Source organism: Erigeron canadensis, chromosome 1 (genome assembly GCF_010389155.1).
Source record: "Erigeron canadensis isolate Cc75 chromosome 1, C_canadensis_v1, whole genome shotgun sequence".
In the NCBI taxonomy this organism is placed as follows: Eukaryota; Viridiplantae; Streptophyta; class Magnoliopsida; order Asterales; family Asteraceae; genus Erigeron; species Erigeron canadensis.
In genome coordinates this window covers 6,951,805-6,975,591 of record NC_057761.1, presented here as the reverse complement: position 1 = coordinate 6,975,591, position 23,787 = coordinate 6,951,805, and the positions used below count along the sequence as shown (strand labels likewise).

Sequence of the window (23,787 nt, the reverse complement as noted above, 5' to 3'; positions counted from 1 at the left end):
ATTTAATAATAATAGTTTCGTTAAAAAAATAAATAAATTTAGTAATAATCAAAATAAAATAAATAAATAATGTGTAAACCGGTAATGTTTATATAAATTGTAACGGGAAACTAACAACGAACAAACACACACAGCTTCGAAGTTTACTTCATCTCCAAGCAGATTATTAGTTTCACAATCTCTGACACATCCCCAACCAAAATTCTTATTCTCTCTCTCTCTCTCTCTCTAGGTTACGGTAATTCTTTCTTTATTTCTTCCCTTTTTTTTTTTTAACTGAATATTATCATTATTATTTACTGCGTTTATCTACTTCAATTCAGTAAATTCCATTCATGTGTTAAATTTGGTATTATATGCTGCTGCTGCTGCAATTCCTAGACTATTAATTAATTTTGTTCCTATCATCAGCCAGCCCCATATATATACAAATAATATATATATATATATATATATATATAGATATTCCCTAATTAATTACTGTTTATATATAGAGGAGTAAGTAGATATATAGGAAACCCCTGTAAGTTTTTGTTATTTTTTTCTGAAGATTTTTTGTATTCCATGCCTAAGTAGATCTACTAGCCCTAATTGTTTAAGTGAAATACTATATTGAGCATTTGGTTCTGATTTAATTGACCTAATCGGTGCCCGTTTCCTAGACTAATTTCCCTTCCCATCCCAACCCACCGGTGAGGTCGGGAACCCCAGTTTCCACCTTGCCACTAGGCTAGTGTGGAGACGGTTAATTTCGGTAGTGGAAAATGAAGCAACATATCCAAATTATATCTATCAGATCAACTAATCTCATCAACTCACTTGTGTGTTGATGATCAATTTTGGACCTTATATGTGTAAGACCGTTTAGTTCCTAACAATGGGCCAACACGGCATATCGATTAGATTGTTGTGTACTCGTGTTTGGCAATGTCGAAAGCATACACTACAGATTTTCACACTTTAGTTAGGATGGTTAAGTTTTTTAATAACTTGGAGAAAACATAGAGAGTTAGAGACTTAATTCAGCATTTACCATCAGATCCTGTATCAGGTGTAGTCGCTCACTCGATAGTGTGTATGTTAAGGTTATGATGCAAAATTTCAAAAATCCGTTGCATTTTCTGTGGGCTTAATATTTCTCGAGATAGCACAATTCTCTTCTCTTCTAGCCATTTTGAATTAGCGTAAGTGAGTAATCTAACAAGTAACTCCGAGATGACAGTGTTGTAATGGAATAAGGGAAAATGATTTCCAAATAGATGTTTGAAGCTGATGTGTAAAATCCATAACAACGATCTTTGTTTAGTCTCGGATTTTTTGAATAAATGACCTATAATTGCATCTCATGAGTTAATTCTTTGTTGACAGGTTAAATCACTCTGAATGGTTCAACAAACAGATTCCAAGTTTAGCGAATACGTTCTGGCAAATTCAGAAACCAGCTTTACCAAACATGATAACAAGACATCTTTGAGAGATCTACAAAATGAGGTTCCAAAATTAGATGGAGGCTCTCTTTCGAAAGAAAATGGACCTGATGTTAAGGTTTCTGGCATCAAAAGACCCCAACCAGAGTCTACAATGACGTCTACTTGCCAACAATCGTCTTCCACCAGTAGCGGGCCTCTTGTCTATGTACGCAGGAAGACAGAACCAGAACAACATAAAAACAGCGCCACTGATAAAGCAAATGATCAACCTAGCCGACTACATGAAAATGATGGGAAGAATAATGGGCAAAATTCAGTGAACGATTCTACTATGTTATGTATTCGCAACGATATTTCAGAGCCAAAGACTTGTGGAGGCATGTTATCTACAGTTCCTTTAGCCACACTTGATTCTGGAAAGTCCAATATCACCTCACATGTAGCGGATTCTATTCGTCTTCAAGTGGACAATTCAAAGGGATTAGGCATTCACCTTTGGGAAGAGCGAAAAATTCGATTGCAGAATTTGTTAAAGGTCTTGGATCTTTCTAATCAAGATGAATATTGCCAGAGTATGTGCTTCCATTTACTTATGTTATGTTTTCCCTTTTGATTTTTGTTATAAAGTCCTGTTATATTCTGACATGTTTTATTTTCCTGGTTTGTCAGTGCTCCGATCTCTCTCCTCGGTTGGCCTTAGCAAAGTTGCAGTTGAATTAGAGAAAAGAGCAATCAAGCTCTCTGTAGATGAAGGTAATATTAATATTGAACAAAGTATATACTGACATTCCTTTTTGTTTCAAATTTGATAGTTTAGGTGAGAGACAGAACTTTCTGATGCGACGTTTATAATATCTTTTAGTGAACTGTGACTCGAATGCTATTGTTGACCGCTATGCACTCAAGAGTTGTGATTGATTAATAGAAGGATGTGTTCTAGATTTAGGAAATTAATTCAAAATATGTTTTAGGTGAATCTCCTATTGAAGGCATTAATACATATGTTTAGCGTAAGTGAGGTCTTAAGCAGAATGACCTCATAGAATCTTATTGATTGATTGTGTGATTGTAAAGTATGGAATTTGATGTAGGGGAAACATGTTAATATCAATGATTAAGTGAAAATCTAGAGTGTAAATAAGGGGCCATTGTACTCGATTGTTAAATAATAGAAAGTTAATTAGAGTACATATATATATAGCACTACTTCTTAAAAAAGAGCACAACTGGAGTTGTATGGGCCCTGCATAATACTATATATATAGCACTACTTCTTAAAAAAGAGCACAACTGGAGTAGTATGGGCCCTGCATAATGTCTCCTCAAGGGTACCAATCTAAGCTATAAACAAGAGTCAAGTCAAGATGTTTGGAGTCTTCAATGCACAACTGGGAGACTGTTAGAAGGATGGACTACCAAACTACCAAAACAAGTGATGGTCAGTGCTGATATAATATGCTAGTCTGTTATATTACTTCATTATTGCAATGTATTACCATCAAGCTAAATTGGCAACTACCTAACGTGTGTACCGCCTCTTATACCCAACTAACCAAGTAACCAGTTTAGATAACAGATAAGTAGTCAACTGTCAAGTGTGTCATACCGTTCTGTGGTAGAGAAACAGTAGCTTGCTTTATACGTTTCTGTCTTAAGATATCAGGAATGCAATGTTTTAAATCATATATCTCCCTAGTCCATCTTGTATGGGCAACTTGCATGACTGGAATCTGAATATCTCATGTCCTTTCTGTGACTTCAACTAGACTGCACACACCCTTCAATATAAATCAAGATCTGCGGCAGATCTCAATGGCTTGTATTAGGGGAAACATGAACTAAGTCATCCATACTGGAAGATATAGTTTCTTTTTCATCTTTCGGTAATTGGTTAGTGGTATTCATAATTATTAGACTAGGCTAGACGTTTGGACTCTTTTGAGCAGTAACATTTTGATTGATTTCATGAAGTCACCCATACTTGAAGAGTAATAACAAGGTTAGATTATTCTTCGTATAACAAATATACTATTAAATGTAACTAATTTCAAGGAAAAGAAATCAGTTTTTCTTAAGATTTCACATTTCGATCCTTTGTCATCTTCTTGATACCATACATGCGAGGGAATCCTTTGCCTGCAATACTCAATATCATTCGAGTGGGAGATACATCAGGTTAAGCTTCACAGCTTACACTACCTAAAACTGCCCTTAATTGAACTAAGATACGAGGTTTCTCCCATTTTAGAGATATTGCGACTTTCTGTGACTAAGATAGCCTCTGCAACCCTGTCGGCAGAAAGTTGATATGCCTTATAACCCTGTAGCCAGTAGCCTTGTATAAGTAGATGAGCATACCAAGTATATATGGATATGGGGTAGCATCAGCTTATAGAATCCATAGGGGCATCACAGATGCAGAATGTAGTATGTTATTCTTAGGACATATACACCAAACGTAGAAAATCATCAATCTAAATGCGAAAAAAGAATTTGCCTCGAAGGTAGCATCAGTTGGGAAAAATCAAACAGGTATCAATATGAACATGGGTTGTCTTCTCATAACATGTGATGACTATGTTCCAACCATCGAAAAAGCCCATACAGAGGATAGGCTGGTTTGCTTGATTCCTGTGATGTAAGCTGAGCCTGTTGGTCAATACTGGAAATGAACAAGTAGCAGTAGTATATGCTTTAGTGCTAGAAGCATGAGAAGTAGACAAGGTTCTTTCCTTTGCTTATAGGTGGAACGTTCTAAGGAACGACAATTCAAAATAAAAAATTATCAAGTAGGACCCTCAACTATTTGTCTTAATCTAGTAATAGAGAAGGTATACATAATTACATCCACAGGGCAGCCATCTGTGATATTGCCAAAAAAAAATTCAAACTCGACACATGTAATCAGAATTTCTGAATCCACTTATTCTCTTCACACTTTTTTTCTAGTTATAATATCTTCTATAAATGTACTCTCTTTTACTAGTTTTCTGCTGAACTGGGTTTCTGGGTAATTTCTGCAAAGCTATATCCAGCACATCATATTTGTGAATTATGCATATTTTCAACATTCAGACTAGAAATGAACTAACATTATCTGTTTTGAACTTGCCTGCAGCAAAAGAGGTGCAGCGGGCAAAACATATGGATATGCTGGATAAATTTCCAACTAGTCGATGAAGTCAAACAATACGGTCAACTAACTGAACCCCGAGTTTATAATCTTCCCAATCTTAATCCATTGTATAATTCTGGTTAGCTCTTCCTGCGCCCGTTTAACTTGACCGATTATGTCGTTAAACTTCTGTTTCTGTAGCTGAAAATAAGTCAGATGCAATTGTTAATAGTTACCGTCTTTTCATTTTTTTTTTCATTTATAATTTGTATTTTTTTTTTTTTTTTTAATTTCCAATCTAGTTGAATCTTCCTTGATTGATCAATATGTTAGGGAGTTAAACATAATAAATCTGAATTATAAGGGGGTCATTGCAACTATAAAACTGATAAAAGAACATACTCCGAATAGTTAGGAGCAGTATTATCACTCTGTTAAATCCGTTCTCTCTACTTTAATAAAGGAATGCTGTTACATGTTGTACCTTATGAAGTAAGTATTGTACACTGCTCTGGATTTAACTAGTATATTAAAATAGTAGTATTAGTCTTGGATTAAGCCAAATCCATCCAAAACGTCGCATAACTGAAAAATAACTGCCTTTCTCACATACACACACATTTACTGTGTGTAACCGCCCCCCACTACCATAAGAACCCACATTTGCCCATTTCTTCCCTTTTTTTTCTTCTTTCTTTTCTCGGTCTTTCATTCCGTGTGTGTGTATTTTTTCATAAATCGGTTTCTGACGAAAAAATGGATGAAGACGTGGTGATGAGTAGCAATACTTCACTAAATTTGCAACTCTGTTCTTTTTCTCCGGATTCCCACGAGATTTTCCAACACTATGCTGATGAAAACGCCCGTCCGATCAATGCAATCATCCCCCAACAGCAGAACCCTCGAAAGAAACGAACGAAGATGACGAGGGTCGAGAAAATGAAGGCCGATGTTGGTGGTCATTCAACAAGTAAGCCCAGGTATTATCCAAAGAAACCAGACCCCAGTGCTCCCAAAATTACCCAACCGTGTAGTGAATGTGGGAAGACGTTTTGGTCATGGAAAGCCCTGTTTGGACACATGCGTTGTCATCCAGAAAGGTCGTGGCGTGGGATTAATCCGCCGTCTGATTCATACAATGGGCCTGCATTGCTCATGGCTGCTGATCATGTTGGCCCGAAATATGCAACTACCAAAGAAGACCGCTATGTGGCGTCATGCTTGTTGATGTTGGCCAAGGGGCCAACCCAAATGGGGGATAATGAAGAACAGTATTTGGGCGGTGGGCTTCAGGGGTTATTTGAGTGTACAAGTTGCAACAAGGTGTTTGGGTCACACCAGGCATTGGGTGGACACAGGGCAAGTCACAAGAATGTAAAGGGCTGTTTTGCAATAACGAGAAATGAAGGGGGCGAGGATGTGGATGAACAAGAGATGAAGGGTCATTATGATAAAATTTCCGAAGGAGGGGCAAACAGTAATATGCCGATGATGATGAATGTAGGTTGCAGCAGTGAACATAAGTGCAATATTTGCTTAAAAGTGTTTTCAAGTGGACAGGCACTGGGTGGGCACAAGAGGTGCCATTTGGAGAAAGAAGACGATGCAGGAGTACCGTCGTCTATAACATCGCATGGTCATTTTAATCCCGATTCTACATATATGCTCGATGTGAATGTTCCTACACCTCTACGAGAAGATCATTCAAGGTGTTCAAATGTGGCTTTGGACTTACGATTAGGACTTTGATATCATCATGTACAAGTAATATTGTGTTGCCATTAGATATATGACATTATATACTTGATGTATTAAATGATATAATAATTGTTTCACTAATAAAGTCGAGCATGTTATTTCATGTGATTTTTTTTTTTTTTTTTTTATATTTCATTCATAGTGTGACCTTATGTTTTCTAAATGAGAGCTGATGAGGCCATCTCTATTTCATTTTGGGTGTTCCCACACTTGCACTAATTGGACTTAACAAGCCCACACATTCCTACTGCATTATTAATCGTGGGTTCTTTATTTGAAGTATTTATTTGTTCATCTTATTTAGTATCGGATTAAAGATTGAATACCACCAGCTTCTTAAAACATTTAAACCTGGTTCATTTTCCACTTTTACCTGTCTCGTTTTCTAAAAAGTTTTACGTTTTGAAGAATTTATAACGTGAAAAATAATCATGTGGTTCATGTACACCGGCGGGGTGTATTAAACTATATGTCTATATGCTAACATATTCAATGAAGTCAGTCTAATTTGAATGCTATTCTATTAAATTTAAGCACTTTTGTCAGTTTGTGACTAAAAAATGTACAGTATCTGAAAACTTAAACAGTTAAAATAAAAGAATTGTGGAATTTTTTTTATTCATAGCCGAAATATGATTGGTATTTGAACCAAAAGGGTCGGGTCACCATATTTAGGCAAAACAAATTTTACCCAGCCGTGGTGGAGTATGACAAATTGACAAGTACATGGGCCGGCCCACATGTATTTAAATTTTGTGGAATCATTTTTTATTCTTTTTAATCCAAATGACAACTATTAGGCTCTTATAGTCTTAGGTATAAATATTTTAACTTATTAAAATAATAAATATCTTTATGTTCTGCCATATGATTAGATTATATATAAAAACGAAATGATTAATGAGTTAAAATATAATGATGATGTATTGCTACATGAAATGTAAAAGTTGTATTTAAAATAGTGTTGTGTATTACATATTTAGGGTGTTTTCTCAAAGGGGTTTCATCTTGTGATCAAAGGTTCATATCTTATTAAAGACATTTGAAACAGGGACTTTTATATAATTATACACATCCAATACATAAGAGAGTAACTCCTTTAAAGTATTACCAGGGTTGTAGCTCGAGGTAGGATTGTAACATCCGAGTCTATTTTGTGAGTATCATTTGTACTTCTGAAGTGACTCATAAGGATTAAAACAAAAAAAAAAAAAAAAAAAGTGGTTCTAAACTTTGTTATAATCGTATATTAGTTTACAAATATCTATACATGTCATTATTGCGGAAGTTAAATAAGAAATCATATATGTGGTGGAACTTATACAACACTATTATTGTAGCTACAATAATTTGATTAAATTACTTCCTCTTGTGGAACTTATTGTTTACTTACGTCATACTTATCCTACCAATAATAGAAGTTTTGTAATTAAAAAAAGAATGAAATTATTGAGGGATTTGACTTTTTAATAAAATTAGTGTTTGACTTTCTAATTTAGATTAGTGTCTGACATTTTAGATTAACAAAAGTTTGACTATCCTGAAGTCAACTGCACTTACATTTATATATACGGATTCATGTAACATCTCTTCTCCCTTCTGTGCACGCGTGACTTATCCATCATTTGTAGTTTACCGTTTCTCATCGTGTCACTAATTCATTTTGATTTATACATACCCTTAAAATAGTGTCTAAAAACATGTCTTATAATAAATTTAAGACACATGACAAGATTAAAAATGAAGACAAAAAATAAGAGATGATAAAATCTATCATATTGCTATACATTTTCTATTATACATACGCCTAAACTAGTAAATTATATATAACTGGAAACATATTTAAAAAAAAAAAATCAAGACACGTGAAAAGATTAATACGAAGATCATAGAAAAAAATTTAAAATTATACTTATGTTAATTGTTGAGTTGATTAGCTAGGTTTATGTTAAAATTAATATATACGATTTAAGCCTTTGTATCATCAGTCCATATTATAACTTGGAAAACTTACATATAATTGCTTGAAGGTTAAAGTAGTTATAGCACCTAATTTGAAAATCATACAGTATATTTGCTCAATTAGGTTTAACCAAGGAAAGTGATCTGTACACCACCAGATTTTGACCGTACACCACCAAACATGCTATATAGTATTGTACTGTATAACACTTTAAATCATATTTAGTGGTGTACGGTCAAAAACAGGTGGTGTACAAATCATACCAAAACTTAGCTGATGATGATATGAAATATCATATTGACAACCATAGTCCATATTTGGCTGATAGAATCTTTAATAATTTCATATAAACATTGAAATGTATGAGCTCGAAGTTTGTTTGGTTCACAAAAATTATGGAAATTTCGAAACCGTCATTGTGTGTATTAATAGCCCATAACTTATTTGAAGCCGGAAAAAAAAAATGTCCAAACAGAACTTGATCACCTGAAAGAGTTAACGTAATGATTAAGATTTAGAATTTGTACATCACAAGTTTTGTACTTCTTAATTAAGTTTCAACTGTAATTATGATTTGTATGTGTTAATTAATACATTTTTAAATGTCACGCGCGTATTAGTCATAATACACCTCAACTATAGGATGTATTCAATTTAAGTTCAAGTATAACGGAACTTGATCAAGAAAACTATATATTATTGATTATGTCCATTTCCCGCACTCATAAATATAGTCAAGGTATTTAATCAATGGCCGGAAATTTGAATAGATATTTTAATACACTCAAATACAAATAAATCACAATTCTTTATTATAAAAACAGAAAAGACTAGCATACAGAAGAAAAGTTAGGTTATAAATTTACCACAAATATGCATATTATAACTATAACTTTTAAGGGCTTTTGGTTCATATAATATTTTTTAAAGAATTGGAATCTATCAAAATAATTAGAATTTAAAGAAATTAAAATTTGAAAGTTTTGAAACTTGTCATGTGTTTGGTTGATAAAATTCAATGGAATTTAGTTAAAGAAATCTGAATTCAAACTATAAAAAATGACAATAATACCTTTATTGAACTCTTATAATAAATAAATAAATATATAAATAATAAAAGTAATAAATATAAATAAATTTAAGTAACAATAATATATTTTTATTTATTTAAGGGTCTTTTGGTAAACTTACAAATATTCCATTGCAATGTTAAACTTTTCATCAATTTTGTGATGGAATCTTGAATTCCATGATTTAAGGAATTTGATGGAAAGATTACAATTTCAATTCCATTCTTTTTTTCAACCAAAAATGATAAAGGTTGGAATTCAGATTTCAATTCAACGAATTCAGACTTCCGCCAATCAAAATTGGGTCCCCTTGTATATTTGTATATAACATTTTTCTTATATGAAGTATGTTTTCCATTATTGTTTGGAAATGAGGATATTTTAATTGTAATTTAGACTTTCCCCCTAACAATCCAAAATTTTTATTTATCAAAATTTCATATCTCTTCTAAGGAAACAAGCTAGATGTCAAACGGCAAAAACTTTGTTATGTCAACTGTAAAGTGGAAGAGGTAATATGTCAGGTCAAATTGGCCCCTGCTCGGCACACGCTGTTCAAATGAATGTGGTGATGACATCAATTAATTATTACTCGTATAATAATAATCATATGAATTAACATGATAATTAATTAACACATACAAATCATAGTTTGGACAATAAATGAGAGTTGATTTCTATTAATAGTAGTTTTGGTAGATTGCTTATGTTAGTAGTAATGTAAACAAAGTTCGATAGCAAAATTTACCTTTCAAAAATAAATAAATAAATAAATTGTTTGATAACTCTTTTGTTTAACTAAAGTTTCAGGTACTTAATTAGATGGTTTTAGTTAAAATAAAACAAGTAAAATAAATAAACAATTGTTTTGTGCATTTTCGTGCATTAATTTAACCATGATCTAAGGGTCAAAATCTTGTAATATTTATTTTATTTTAATATTTGTTTTATAATATCCAACCTCTAATGAGAGGATCGAAATCTATATAAATTGTAAACTGTGTGGAGCACGTATGCAAATCTAGTGGTGCACATGTCTAACTATATATTTAATGTGGCATTTCATGAGATTCTCTTGTGAATAATGCTTATAAAGAAACATTAGTTAACAATTAAATTTGGGGTAAAAAATTTTTAAAAGAAAAAGAAAACCCGAAAAAGCTAATTGAGAAATCACAATTTTTTGTAAAAAAATCAAACCAAAAATAAAATAAAATTATAAGTATTGAGTGAAATACGTCACCGAAATATCAGATATGGTGTATCCATAATAACTTTAATGAAAAATAACCATTTGAAAAGGAAAAGAAATAATTGTTACTATTGGAACAAACTTTTCATCATGGACCAGATGAATTTTGATGGACTTGTTAACTAATCTTAATTTGTTTCGAACATCAATTTATTTTATTGAAGATGCTTAACTAATTCAATCAGAAACAAAAAGAAAAATGATTGTTGGATATGTAAGAAATTGTTTATATAAAAAAGTTAGATTTTTTCTTTTAATTGTTTGCTAAATATGTATAAATGACAATAGACGGTGTTTTATTAATCTTAATGCTATACTCCGTATAAATTAGGAAAATGCTATCTGAGCTATGGTTAGTGTGATATATCTTCAATAGTTCAATTCTGAATTTTATGATAAATATATAAATATTTTATGCATGTGAACAGCTTATATAGTTATCATAAGCAAAATCATTTAATTAAGTAGTGTACCCAGAAATGCTGGACTTGCCAATTAATTAATTGTAACTAGTTTAATTTAGATTTTAGGTGTTAAATAACAACATATAAAAAGAAATAAGAAAAATATTCAAATAGGTGAGAGTAGTTGTTTCCGTATTAGCAACATGTTAACCACTTTTGGTTTCTCGATCAACACCCAATATACATATACACATGTATTGTGTGTATATAGTTACACATATAAAATTATAGACTAGTGGAAGAATATTATAAGAGAAATGATGACGCGATTATACGTGTTATACTAGCATCAAGCATACTTTTTTTGGGTTGAAAAACTTAGGTCCCAAAAGTATATCGACATATTCTCAAAAGTGATATATATTTTAATATAAACAATAAGGAAAATGATTTATGATGTTAACATCATCTTTGTTGGATAATGTTGCTCTCACAAACTCACTTAAATCAATTTCTAAACATGTCAAAAAGCCCCCCATGATTTTAATGGTTTGTGAGAGCAACATCATCCAACCAAAATAATGTTAACATCATCCAAGTTATCCCCTAAACAATAAAGTGATGTTTTTAATCACGCCGTGTTAATTTGTAGGCTTGTTTCTTTAGTTAATAACTAGATTTTAGACCCGTATCATATACACTTAACATTATTAAAATAAAAATTCGTATATGAAAAAAATATATATATACGTTAAATGTAAAAAATATATTTAAAAGGAACTTGAGATATTTAAATGTAAATACTGAATGATAAATCATATCAAGGTTGGATGTAGCAGAGTTTTTTTTATACAAACTCTTTCAAAGAAACAATATTTTAACTTTAATTACATAATTGATCGAGTTCTCATTAATGTCTTGCAAAAGAATAATTTTATTCGTTAGCCTTGTTAAGAATAATAAAAGTAGCAGATAGTTTGTGGGGTTTTCAATAATTTTGTCTGTTGTGATTATATATTTAGGTTTTAGTTTATATGATAATTGAAGAATCTGTATCCTAAATATAATTTGATTTCAATTATTAATAACAACAATAATTATTCTAATTATAGTCTGTAAAATTGGGTTAAAAATGTAAATTGATGATCAAAATCAAAAAGTGTAAATTAATTTAGACAAATATTGATTTAACTAAATTTAAAAAATTGAGAGTTATAATTGATCAATTGAGGTTAAGTCAGTTACTTTTGTATATATTAAGATTACACATATTTAAATAAAAAACAATTATATAAAATGACTAGTGTTGTAGCAATAATAAACGATTTCACATCGTCATCCTAAACGCTAACTCAACACCTTGTGATTGGGCACAATAAGAAAAGAAAACCGATCTAACACCGACTATGAGAGATGGTGTAATAAATATTTTGCCATGATAAGGCAAGTAGTGGATCTTTCTTATCAATGATGGTTAGGTTAAAATATTTTACTTAATCCTTAAACAAATATTATGGTATGATAAGTTGGCTGTTTTCTCATAAAAAATGATAGATCATCTTAATATATCACCCTAATAATACTTTTAAATATAATCAATGAATGATGAAAGAAAATAAATGCATTACACATGTCAAATTGTAAGAGAATTAAAAGGATTACTAATAAGCAACAGTGTAACATGATATATCATTTCCTTCGCCATAGAGACGATACGGCTAGAGTAGACATAGATCGACCTTAACATATTCAAATTAGCAGCTTAACACTAGTTCGAAATATATATTATTACATTTCCATCCCAAAAAAAAAAATATTATTAAGTTACAAAATGTGACATTTTTCTTCTTGTAAATTAAAGTACTATAATTAAATTAAAATAGTAACTTTAGTTATGAATGTTATGAATCTCAAGAAAGGGACGAACGCGGCGATATGAAATAGCAACAAGCAAAAGGGCGTCAACTCTCCACGTTCTGAAGAGGTTAAATCTAAGCTAAACATTAACTTTTATTTCACAACCCTCCAAAGTATACAAATTGCCACTAACATCCCTATAACTTTACATTTCTTATGTCCAATTTCAAACGTATAAACATTTAACTATTTAAGGGATGGATGTGGAATTAGTACCATCTTGTACAGGTGCCAGTGCTGACGACATCCAGAAAATCACTAAAACAATATATGTGTTGTCTAAATGTATGTAATTAAGTTATACGTAGAGAGAAGTGTTTGCTATTTCATATAATAATTGGGGCTAAATGAAAAGTTATCAAACATTTAGAAACAAACATTATTTTTCTAGTAAAAAATGACCCTTAAACCAAAAGAAAAAAGGAAGGACAATTAAGGATATTCATAAGCTAAATCTACACTTAAGAATCTAAAACCTTTGGGATTATCTAATGGCCACTTATATCACATAATACCAAAATTGTTGCTATGTGCTAATGACGATTGCACAAAAGTTTGCATCTACTTGTCACTTTCTCAAACTCACCAGATTAAAAGGATCATGACAAATCATAAAGTATTGAAACATGGAAGCGTAAAATGACGCAGTCCACTTCAGTGTCACTGTCAAGCTACTTCTTGTGACTTGTGACGCATAATATCGTCATTTGGTGAGAAGATTGTTATGCATTTCGGATTTCAAGAAAAGAAATAAACCATAACATGAATTACATATGTTGCTTCAGTTGATCATCAACTACGAATATAACAATTCCTACAGTAGGAATTTGAGTAGCGATCCTAGGTAGTACTTTCAGAGAGGAAACACGAAGTAAGAGCTAAAATAAGGTCGGGCGCTAGTGAGCAATGCCTTACATGACTCATTCCAAGAGGGAAGAATCTAGAGATTGAACGTTGAGGACCCATTTAGAAAGTTATTATAGTTGAGGTAGTTTATCGAAATTTCAGGTAGAAAGTACAAAATGCATTCGTTTTATTGTTGGATACTAGATAAAGATTCTTGTATGAAAGAAACATAACATATATATATATATATATATATATATCGTCTTTCTAGCATAAAATCAATGTGCACCTCTAACATATCTTGGAAATCTGAATCAAATCTAATGGATACACCGAAGCTCACCAAATCTTATTTGAATATAAGCAAGTTGAGGATCAAATACCAGTGTCACATTTGCCTTTGCCACCACAGGAGCGCGTGATGCTAAGATCTCAAATTCAATACCTTGAGGTTGCTACATCTGCAAAAACATGACTTATTACACACAAAAAAATATAGCATTTGCAAAATTTTCGAATTCACATGCAGATCCAGAAGGAAAAAATTCCAAAAGCATAGACGATGCAATTTTTTTAGCAAAGATATAATCCAAAAGCATAGAGAAACATCAAATGATCAATCAACAACTCAAAATAGATGCAAGCAAACAAGTATCTGATACCATGTCATCTAAAAAATCTTGATGAGGAATACTTTCTCAAAAGCGAATAAATAAAAAGAATGTGGTCATGCTCAATAATAATTACGGAAAAAGGATTAAGGTATCATATGCTTAATAGACTTGTTTTAACATCATAGAGCAACAAACAATTAAGCTTATTTCTGTCTGCTGCAAGAAAAATAAGCAAGCGTAATTCTGATTAACTGCAAGAAAAAATACCTGATACGAAAGCGCTACTCTTTCCATTCTATGCAAGAGCTACCCTAGCTTTTAGTTGTCTCCCCACATGCAAAAATGAGCTAGGAAAAAAAAAAGTTAAACTGTTAAAACCATGCTTAGGAATCTCATTAGTCAAACTATTGAACAAACACAATTATAAGATTCCTTTGTATCAGTAAAATTGTTAACTACATATTTGTAGGAAAATTTTAAGACATGACATTAAGGTTCCTGGAGAAAAAAGCGTACATCTCAACTTAGTCAACTTTCGTTACATTGTTTAATTATACACGTATATATATCAAGCTAATTATTCCCACCTAAACTTCTATAAAATACAAAAAAAAAACATATGTGGTCCTAATGTCTCATTCTCTTCTATATAAATGCCAAGAAGTGAAAACTTGCGGATGTGCAAATGTGCGTGTATTGTACCTGACCACTACACCAGGTGAAATACAAACTGTGGCTTAGTTTCTGCATGATATCTACATCTCACCACCCCTCATCTTCTTGAATCTTATTCTGAAAGCTCGTACAGCATTACAATTCACTAAAGTGAGTCATTCTTGTCCTTTATGTTTGTTTGACTCTCATATATATCTTTTGCTATTATTTTCTGTAATTCATGTTCTTTAAAGTGTAATACGGTTCTAACTTGTAAGTTTAATGTTTATAATTGTAAAATCAACCTATGTATATCAACTTTCTTCAGAAACTTTCGGACATTTGATTTCAACTTGTTGCTTTAGGTACTCCTGGATGCACAAAAAGCAGGTGCATTTGGCTCTTTATATCTGAAAAAATACGTGTAGCTATCTGTCGAAAGAAGGATGTTAACGCAGCCATACAGACTGACAAGATATCTGCAGACAAGCAAAACCAATCCTTCCTGGAAGTCCCTCTTCTTGTTTTATCTCTATATGAATCTTGTGTGTTGTGGATCCTGATTCATTTCTCCCTACTTTCTACATATACATCTTTATAGCTTTTATTCTCTTATAATATTTGACTTAAGAAGAAAAAATAAATTCATTATGGATAATCTTGCCTCCTTTACACCTAAAACTACCACCATGTTTGGATCGACAAAAGAAAGTTCTCTAACTGCTATGGATGACTCATCATACGACTTGTCATTTTCAAACCCTTCAGATTCGTCATCATCATACCGTAATTCCTCAGAGACATACCTGAGTTGTTTGTACCCAAACCTTTCTCAAAGGAATTTTGAAGAAGAAACAGATGTGAAACCTTTTGGGACACCCTCTTATGCGTACCCATCGACAGACACATTCTTTGATGACCAAACACCTCAGAAGCGACTCATTCAGGCAATTCATTATTTAAAAGAGTCCATAACAGACGTAGATATTCTTATACAACTATGGCTGCCTGTAGCACGAGGAGGTGAATGTGTCCTTACCACAGAGGACCAACCTTTTATCCTTAACTCACGAAGTAAAGGCCTACTCGATTATAGAGAGATTTCCAAGAGCCAACTTTTTGCTACTGATGATGATTCAGAGGCGTTCTTTGGCTTACCTAGCCTTGTTTTCTTGAAGAAGTTTCCCATGTGTACTCCTCGTGGGAAGGAGGATATAAATCAAAATGCTCACCAGTTTTGCGGGTTTCTTGATATTCCTGTTTTTGAACTAGGGAGTGGAACTTGCTTGGGTGTCATTGAGATCGTGACCACATCTCAGTATGTCAACTATCATGATCAACTCAACAACATCTGCACAGCTCTTGAGGTCTCTTCTTAATCAATTTGTGTATATGTTTCTAAATCACATTTTCTCTCCCACTATCTTAAACTCTTGGCTGAATCGTTTCTAAGACGTTATTTTTGCAGGCTTTTGATCTACGGAGTTCTGAGTTCTTGATTCATCCTAAGCTAAAGGTAACGATAGTACCTAAAATATTGCAGCTGGAAATTACAAACACCTTCCTAATATTACATTGCTTCTGCCTATCAGGATTACAACGGATCTTATGAAGTAATTATGGCGGAGATCAGACAAGTATTGAAATCTGTATGCGAGACACATTGTTTGCCATTGGCTCAAACATGGGGCACGTGTGCTCAGCTTGGTAGAGGTGGGTGCCCACAGCAATCTGCTGCATGCATCTCTGTCATAAGTTCGGCTTCCTATGTGTTTGATCCACATGTTTTAGGGTTCTACGAGGCATGCTCTCAGCTACACCTGCTTCAGGGAGAAGGTATTGCTGGTAAAGCACTGGTAACAAACCAACCATGTTTTGCTACTGACATCACAGCTTTTTGTAGAGCTGAATATCCTCTAGCTGAACATGCCAAGTTATTTGGACTTGGGGGTGCGGTAGCAATACGCCTCCGTAGCACCTACATGGAGTCTATTGATTTCATTTTGGAATTCTTCCTTCCTCATGATTGCAGAACTGATGAAGATCAAAAACAGATGCTAAGCTCAATATCTTATGTGATACAACATGTTTCCAAGAGTTTGCATGTAATAAATGATGAGGAATTAGCAGATGAAGTTAAAGAAACAAGTGAGCCTTCTTGGATTTCTCACATGCTGGAAGCCGAACACAGGGGTGAAAGTTTCACTGTTTCCATGGGGTCTCACAAGGAGGAACCACAAGAATTCCAAGTGATAAACCAATACGACACCTTGGGATGTGGAAAGCAGATTCAGCCAGATACGAGACCAAAACGGAGAAGGCGATCATCAGTCACCAGAAGATCAGATGAAAAGAAACGAGTGAAGGCAGAAAGAAACATAACTTTACCAGTTCTTCAGCAATACTTTCCAGGGAGTCTGAAAGATGCTGCTAAGAACATTGGAGGTTAGCTACCATCTCTTTTAACTAATTAAATTGTCCTGTAAAATTTGATAATTTGCTAATTCTGGTTGATGGTTTCAGTTTGCCCGACAACTTTGAAAAGGATATGCAGAGAACATGGAATTATGAGATGGCCTTCTCGAAAGATAAAAAAAGTAGGTCATTCTCTGAAAAAACTCCAGCTGATTATTGACTCAGTCCAAGGTGCGGAGGGTACCATTCAACTTGGATCATTTTATACAAACTTCCCAGAACTAAGCTCTCCCATCAAAAGTAGTCCTAAACCAACTAATGACTGTATCAACCTCTTCAAATCAGCATCATGTTCTTCATCCCATGGCAGCCACAATTCTTGTTCAAGCCTTTGTTGTTCACAAGGAAATACTTCACATATAGGAAAGCCTGGTGGGTTGCTCAAGGAAAAAGCTCAAGATGAAAGAAAGTCATTAGTATGGACTCAGGGAGATAATCACCATCCTCATAGTGGTTTGAAGAGCAGTCCCATATCAAGAAACGAAGGTGCTTTCCGAGTACAAGTTGTTTATGGTGAACAAAAAAAACGACTGACTATGTCACAACATGGGGGTTTTGGAGATTTGCAAAGAGAGATAATGAGGCGATTTAGCATACATGATATGAACAGTATCACTCTTAAGTACTTGGATGACGACTCTGAATGGGTATTATTGACTTGCGATGCAGATCTTGAGGAATGCATGGATATCAACATAGCATCTAAAAGCTGCACAATTAAACTCTTCCTTCACCCATCTTTTCATTTGGAACCAGGAAGTCCTTTTACTAGCAATGGCTCATCCTAACGACAACATATTTATAGGCAGTCGTGTGGAATAACTATATATATATATATGATGCGTGTAAATTTCTATATAAATGTCCATCCATAAGGGCATGGTCGTTGTTAGGTTCTTTCATTGATTGATAACTGTAAGTGTGTAAATAGCTAATTACTATAACAAACAACTAGTTTTCATGCTTTTGGGATTAGGAGTTTGAGTGATTACACTGATTATACTATAAATACCTGGAATTCTGGAAACACACGGACAAGTTCTAGACTTCTAGTAGCCGTAACAACCGTCGCATGAGTTCTCTGTACCTCCATATACTTCTCTGCTTCTATTTCGTTTTCTTTTACTCCCTGACAGTGACTATGTCGAAACTCGAACCCTGTAAATATATTATTGTCAGATTAAATACCATTCTGGTTGCTTTTATTGCATACACTAGATTTTACCTAAGTTATATCGAAAATCAGTAAAGAAGAATAACACAAGAATTCAGATTTCATATTTTCTCCCACTTCCTTCTGCCACATGTTCTAGCAGTTCTATTAGAGAGAAAAACTGTAAATGTAAGTTCTCAAGATTGAAAAACTGTTGAACATCTAATGTTAGAATATGATCGCTTAGTAATACTACAATCAGTAGCTCTTATCCACGTTATATATAGCACGTCCCCATACACGACTGGCCAATGGGAAGGCATTATAATTTTATAAGAGATTTAGGAAAAGAAGAAAGTACTTTGATCGCCTACCCCCAACGATTATGCATTTACGTAGTAGTCAATTCAGCTGTGCCAGTTTGCTCTGATGGTACTGTTAAACCCATACATAACAACACCAAAAACAGTATAATGGCAATGGTACTACAATGATTCAGTTACTAATAACTATAATATATCCATAATTACATAGCTCTATAAATAGGGATTAACAGATATAGTTTAGTATGCTTGATTTACCATTAGATTAGTATAGCATCATTGGAGATATTCTACCTCTTCAATGTAGGTCATTATGGAGAGGTGATCGTCACTGGAAAATAAGCCGATTTAGTATTAATTTGTACTCAGAATATCAAAAGTTATGTCCAATACTTCTACGCATCCCTTAATGCCTGATTCACAAAAGTTTGATGTGTACAATACTTCGCACATCATGTGCAAGATTTAATGCAAAGGGTGTGCAAAAGCAAACACGTAGATCTGATTACAAAAGCAGTCTTTAGTAGAAAATAAGCATTTGAATTCCTGCTATCGGAGAATTACAAAAACCAACTAATCTAGGACCATACTCTTACTGGAATCAAAAGCAAGAGGCAGCTCAATATTTAAACTTTACTGAAGGCACAGTAACTAAGTTTATGATGATTTTTGATTGCAAATAGTTTATGCTTATAGGCCAGCCAATGTTTTTGAAGCATGACATTAAACCGTGTCAATGAAGTATGATGATGGTTGCTGCTATAAACAACTGAGAAGAATTTGTACCTTAACTCACAGGTAAAATGTAATGGCAGCTACGAATTTTACTTGCCTCTCCAACAGATTCGATGTCAGATTTGGCAAATACGTGACCACCAATTGAACACATGGTTTGTTGTTTCTGAATAGCTTTGATTGGCTGAACGGCCTGAACCAAAGATAAACTCAACAATAAACAGCTGTCATGAGCATTAAAGATATTAGCCATCACTAATAGTGCCAAGCTTGAACGCTTGAGTTCCTCCGATGAAGTTTCATGTTTCTTTATTTTTCTTTTCTCTTTTAATTTGTGTGTGTGGTGGTGGGGGGCGGTGGTGGGGGGGGGGGGGGGGGGGGGATAGGGGATGCACAGAACGTGAAGGACCCTGTAGATTATAACCCTTTATTATGTTTCACTCCTGTCTGCAACATCAGTAGTGATAATATAAGCGAAAGTCGCAAATGGTTAAATAGTTAACTTTGGCTTTGGATTTTTCCAAAAGGGAAAGTACAAAATGGTATATGAGGCATCACAAACCAGAAGTTCTGCAATTTTCAGAGACTAGATGGAGCACTAGAAAATTAAGCATTGACCATAGTGAGGGTATATAAAAAGAGAAGAAAATTGACCATAGTGAGCACCTCAGACTGGTAAATAACTAAATACAGAATGAATATTGTGTATCATGACAACCATAGGGACTTAATAAGCAATACGACAGAGCTTCTTATAGATTTGAAGTAGAGCATAATACTAAATAATATGAGTGAGATATTGATTACAATCGTTATATGTAAATCATACAGCCATAGCCATTAGTAATTTGGTACCTTGACATTATTGTAGATGAACAACTTGAGCACTTTAATCTGTAGATGCACAAACATCTTTATTATACAACTTTCCAGACTTTTAAGACACCACAGTGCTCTTGTAGCAGTTTCCTCCCATAAAAAGTTACAGGCTGTAACCTGTTAATAGAAAGACTTTAGTTGAGATTAGAACAAAACCTATTTTAAAAGAGAAAAAGAGATTTGAGAAAGATAAAATACGGAAATTTGATTGGTATATCTTAATACCTTAAAATTTAGCCCTGATTTAAATGGATACATAAGACAAATAACTAGTGTCTGGAAAATTTTATATCAATACTCTCTCAGCTATCAAATAAGTCATACTCGGGGGACTGCAAATTTGATATTCTTGCATGACCCCATCCTTTCTGTAACTTATTCACAATTTTCATAGCGGAACCACTGCCATCATCTCTGTCAAGAATCAGATAAAAATTATACATCAGAATGATATATATAAAAGTTGCTGAACTGGAGCGAGTGATAATGAAGGGACTCTTTTGAAAATCATACCTGTGCAGTATGCTCTGCCAATTGTTTTCTTTGTTGTTTGCAGGTTTTCTGCGGGTAAACACCCTAGCATTTTGGTTAATTTTATTTGTAACCTTAGGCTCTGATCCCATATCAAGCATCCACTGAGCAAATTCATCAGCTTCCGGATTATTTCCTGTCAGGCGCAAGCCATCAATTACTGGCATAAATGAAGCAGGTTCAAATGAGTATCCTGTTTTAATCATTTTCCTGAGAACAATGCTGGCACATTCAATCATTTCAGCCTTGCAGAGTCTACCAATGAAATCTTGGTATATAAAGTTCCCAATGTCAAAACACCTATCCAATGAGGACATGAAAACGTCCTTTGCTTCCAATAGCTCTTCTCCAGCAACTAACTCATTGAACATGAAGCTATACAGAACTTCCTTATGACCAAATATACTTACTGCTATATCAAATACATCCTGGGCTGGTCTGAACTCTCCTATCTGGCATAGAGGTCTGATTAATAATTTAAAGGTCGAAATGTTTGGAGATACACCATTAGTCAACATTTCATCCAATAGTTTAGTGGCATCATCAATTTGCCCCGACTCACATAAACATCTTATCATATTGTTGTACGTAAAAACGTTAGGAGAGATACCTCTTTCTTTCATTTCATCCATCAACCCATACATTTCGAAGAATTGACTCTTCATTCCTAAACCAAGGATTAAAGAGTTGTATGTTTGTAAGCTCTTGTTGTATCCTTTTTTCTCCATGTCCTTGAGAACCCGAAATGCAGAAGATACCTTTCCCATTTTACATAGATTGTATACAAAAATATCGTAAATAATTGAATCTGGGTATATATTTCTCCCTATCATTTCTACAAGCTTCTTTTTGGCTTCATCAAGCTTCCCATCCTTGCATAACGCATTAATAATAGTCGAATAAGTAATTAAGTCAGGTTTACAACTATTCTTATTGTTATCATTGTCAAAGCCGATATATGAATCACCTACGGCACCAGGAGCATCACTCTCTTGATTCCACAATTCATGCATGGTTTCAATTGCTCTGTCCACTTTACCAGCTTTACATAGTCCATCAAGAACGATATTATAGGTCACCATATCCAAGGCATAACCCCCTTCTTTCATTTTATTCAGCAACTCCTCTGCCTCTACTACTTTCCCCTCTTTCCAAAGGCTCTTAAGCAAGCTGTTGCAAGTGTAATTATTGGGAAAACAGCCATTTGCGATCATATTACGTAGAATATTATTAGCTTCACTGATATTACCTTTTTTACAGTAGCCATGAATGAGGATGCTATAAGAGACCACATCAGGAACCACTCCACAACTTTTCATTAAACTCATGACCATTTTTGCATCACGTAACATACCGTTCTTGCATAAACCATCCATCAGGGTATTGTACGAAACAATGGTCGGATGCAAACCCTTTTCTGTCATCTCATCAAGAACAGCTTGTGCCTCCAAAACCAGTCCATTTCTCAGCAAACCCAACAACCATATATTATAACTTTCTACTCCCAAATCAACACCGATTTCCTTCATACATTCAATCAGTGTCTTCACTTCCTCCATCATTCCTTCCTTGCAAAATCCTTCGAGCATCAAATTGTAAGTTATAATATCCGGCTGTGGCAACCCTAAATCCTTATCAACTTGCATATCTCTAAAGATCCTCGAAGCCTCCAAAACTTTCCCCGACCTACATAGACCCGAAATTCTGGAATTAAAAGTAACCACGTTCGGAACAAGCCCATCCTCTCGCATCCTCTCAACCAACTTCTCCGCTTCATCAGTCTTACCTTCCTTACAAAAAGCGGAAACTAACGTATTATAAACAACAATATTCGGGACAGCCTCCATACTCCTCATCACCTCTAAAAGCTCCAAACTTTCACTAGCACGTCCAGCTCTACAATACCCACGAACCAAAATCCCAAACGTAAACTCGTTAACCCGACACCCTCTGTCAGACATTTTATCAAACACCTTACGTGCATCATCTAAACAACCCGAATCACATAATCCGCCAATCAAAAGATTAAAAGTATAAGTATCTGGAGCAACTCTGCACACAACCATATCCTTATACAACATCCGAACACATCCCGTGTCATTTTCCTGAATCGACAACCTTATAAGTACATTATACAACGAAACGGGTAGAGGCTTATTCGGGTGAAGTGATCGAAAAGCTTGCAATTGGGAAACAGCAAGATTGAAATGACCCGAATTCGCAATAGCCCGGATGAGCAAACCCGAAAAATCGGGTGAATTTGAGAGAACGAGTTGATGAAGGGTGTTGATTTGGGTGAACATTTTGGCATTTATTAAGATTTTGGTGAGAAGAGGGATTGATTGATTGAATGAATTGGATGGGAAATTGGGATTTGAAGTCATGCGTTTGAAAATTTGCCATGCTAATATTGGATTGTTGGTGTTTTTTGTTAGAGCTTTGGTCAGTTCCTTTGCAGCTGCTTCCATTTTTCAAATTTTCATAGTTTCTTTTACTAAGCGGGAGATCAAATAACCTCATGTTTGACCTCGGCATCCATCACTTTTGCCAAACGTGGCCACTTTGAACACTATAAAACACATTTAATGGGGTATCATTAAAAAATTGGTGGTAACTGATCACTTTCTTTTTCGACCGTTTAGAATAAAATTTTTTGACATTAGAATCA

At 34.0% G+C, this 23,787-nt stretch overlaps 4 protein-coding genes across 8 annotated transcripts; 3 read left to right on the top strand and 1 right to left on the bottom strand.

The window, feature by feature from the left end:
- The first annotated feature begins 123 nt into the window (after positions 1 to 123).
- Positions 124 to 4,806, top strand: LOC122584899. The gene is made up of 4 exons (XM_043756974.1): positions 124 to 238; positions 1,369 to 2,002; positions 2,100 to 2,183; positions 4,549 to 4,806. Exons 2-4 carry the CDS (start codon positions 1,384 to 1,386, stop codon positions 4,608 to 4,610), a joined length of 765 nt encoding a protein of 254 aa, XP_043612909.1. The 5' UTR covers positions 124 to 238; positions 1,369 to 1,383; the 3' UTR covers positions 4,611 to 4,806.
- Positions 4,807 to 5,270: 464 nt separating this feature from the next.
- LOC122585943 (zinc finger protein ZAT3-like) lies at positions 5,271 to 6,348 on the top strand. Its single transcript, XM_043758058.1, has one exon. It carries the CDS (start codon positions 5,302 to 5,304, stop codon positions 6,292 to 6,294), a length of 993 nt encoding a protein of 330 aa, XP_043613993.1. The 5' UTR covers positions 5,271 to 5,301; the 3' UTR covers positions 6,295 to 6,348.
- Positions 6,349 to 13,920: 7,572 nt separating this feature from the next.
- Positions 13,921 to 23,587, bottom strand: LOC122603207 (pentatricopeptide repeat-containing protein At2g17140). 5 transcript variants are annotated; one of them, XM_043775861.1, is made up of 9 exons: positions 21,102 to 23,587; positions 20,814 to 21,002; positions 20,565 to 20,705; positions 19,761 to 19,902; positions 19,013 to 19,305; positions 18,724 to 18,816; positions 18,511 to 18,656; positions 14,637 to 14,716; positions 13,921 to 14,216 (listed from the first exon to the last, which is right to left on the bottom strand). In XM_043775861.1, exons 1-2 carry the CDS (start codon positions 23,585 to 23,587, stop codon positions 20,891 to 20,893), a joined length of 2,598 nt encoding a protein of 865 aa, XP_043631796.1. In that variant the 3' UTR covers positions 13,921 to 14,216; positions 14,637 to 14,716; positions 18,511 to 18,656; positions 18,724 to 18,816; positions 19,013 to 19,305; positions 19,761 to 19,902; positions 20,565 to 20,705; positions 20,814 to 20,890. The 5 variants fall into 5 exon arrangements, with proteins under 5 accessions (XP_043631796.1, XP_043631787.1, XP_043631813.1 ...); XM_043775852.1 differs by having other exon boundaries at positions 18,511 to 18,816; XM_043775878.1 differs by lacking the exon at positions 18,724 to 18,816.
- Positions 15,066 to 18,473, top strand: LOC122603238 (protein NLP4-like). The gene is made up of 5 exons (XM_043775898.1): positions 15,066 to 15,194; positions 15,389 to 16,390; positions 16,492 to 16,539; positions 16,616 to 17,468; positions 17,547 to 18,473. Exons 2-5 carry the CDS (start codon positions 15,674 to 15,676, stop codon positions 18,284 to 18,286), a joined length of 2,358 nt encoding a protein of 785 aa, XP_043631833.1. The 5' UTR covers positions 15,066 to 15,194; positions 15,389 to 15,673; the 3' UTR covers positions 18,287 to 18,473.
- Positions 23,588 to 23,787: the final 200 nt, after the last annotated feature.

Excerpts from the sequence above, each read along its gene's own strand:
- LOC122584899 (XM_043756974.1), top strand. The coding sequence starts at position 1,384 with ATGGTTCAACAAACAGATTCCAAGTTTAGCGAATACGTTCTGGCAAAT. Across the intron at positions 2,003-2,099 it reads TCAAGATGAATATTGCCAGA|TGCTCCGATCTCTCTCCTCG; the intron begins GTATGTGCTTCC and ends CTGGTTTGTCAG. Across the intron at positions 2,184-4,548 it reads CAAGCTCTCTGTAGATGAAG|CAAAAGAGGTGCAGCGGGCA; the intron begins GTAATATTAATA and ends ACTTGCCTGCAG.
- LOC122585943 (XM_043758058.1), top strand. The coding sequence starts at position 5,302 with ATGGATGAAGACGTGGTGATGAGTAGCAATACTTCACTAAATTTGCAA.
- LOC122603238 (XM_043775898.1), top strand. The coding sequence starts at position 15,674 with ATGGATAATCTTGCCTCCTTTACACCTAAAACTACCACCATGTTTGGA. Across the intron at positions 16,540-16,615 it reads TGATTCATCCTAAGCTAAAG|GATTACAACGGATCTTATGA; the intron begins GTAACGATAGTA and ends TCTGCCTATCAG. Across the intron at positions 17,469-17,546 it reads TGCTGCTAAGAACATTGGAG|TTTGCCCGACAACTTTGAAA; the intron begins GTTAGCTACCAT and ends TGATGGTTTCAG.
- LOC122603207 (XM_043775852.1), bottom strand. The coding sequence starts at position 23,587 with ATGGAAGCAGCTGCAAAGGAACTGACCAAAGCTCTAACAAAAAACACC. Across the intron at positions 21,003-21,101 it reads TGGCAGAGCATACTGCACAG|AGATGATGGCAGTGGTTCCG; the intron begins GTATGATTTTCA and ends GATTCTTGACAG.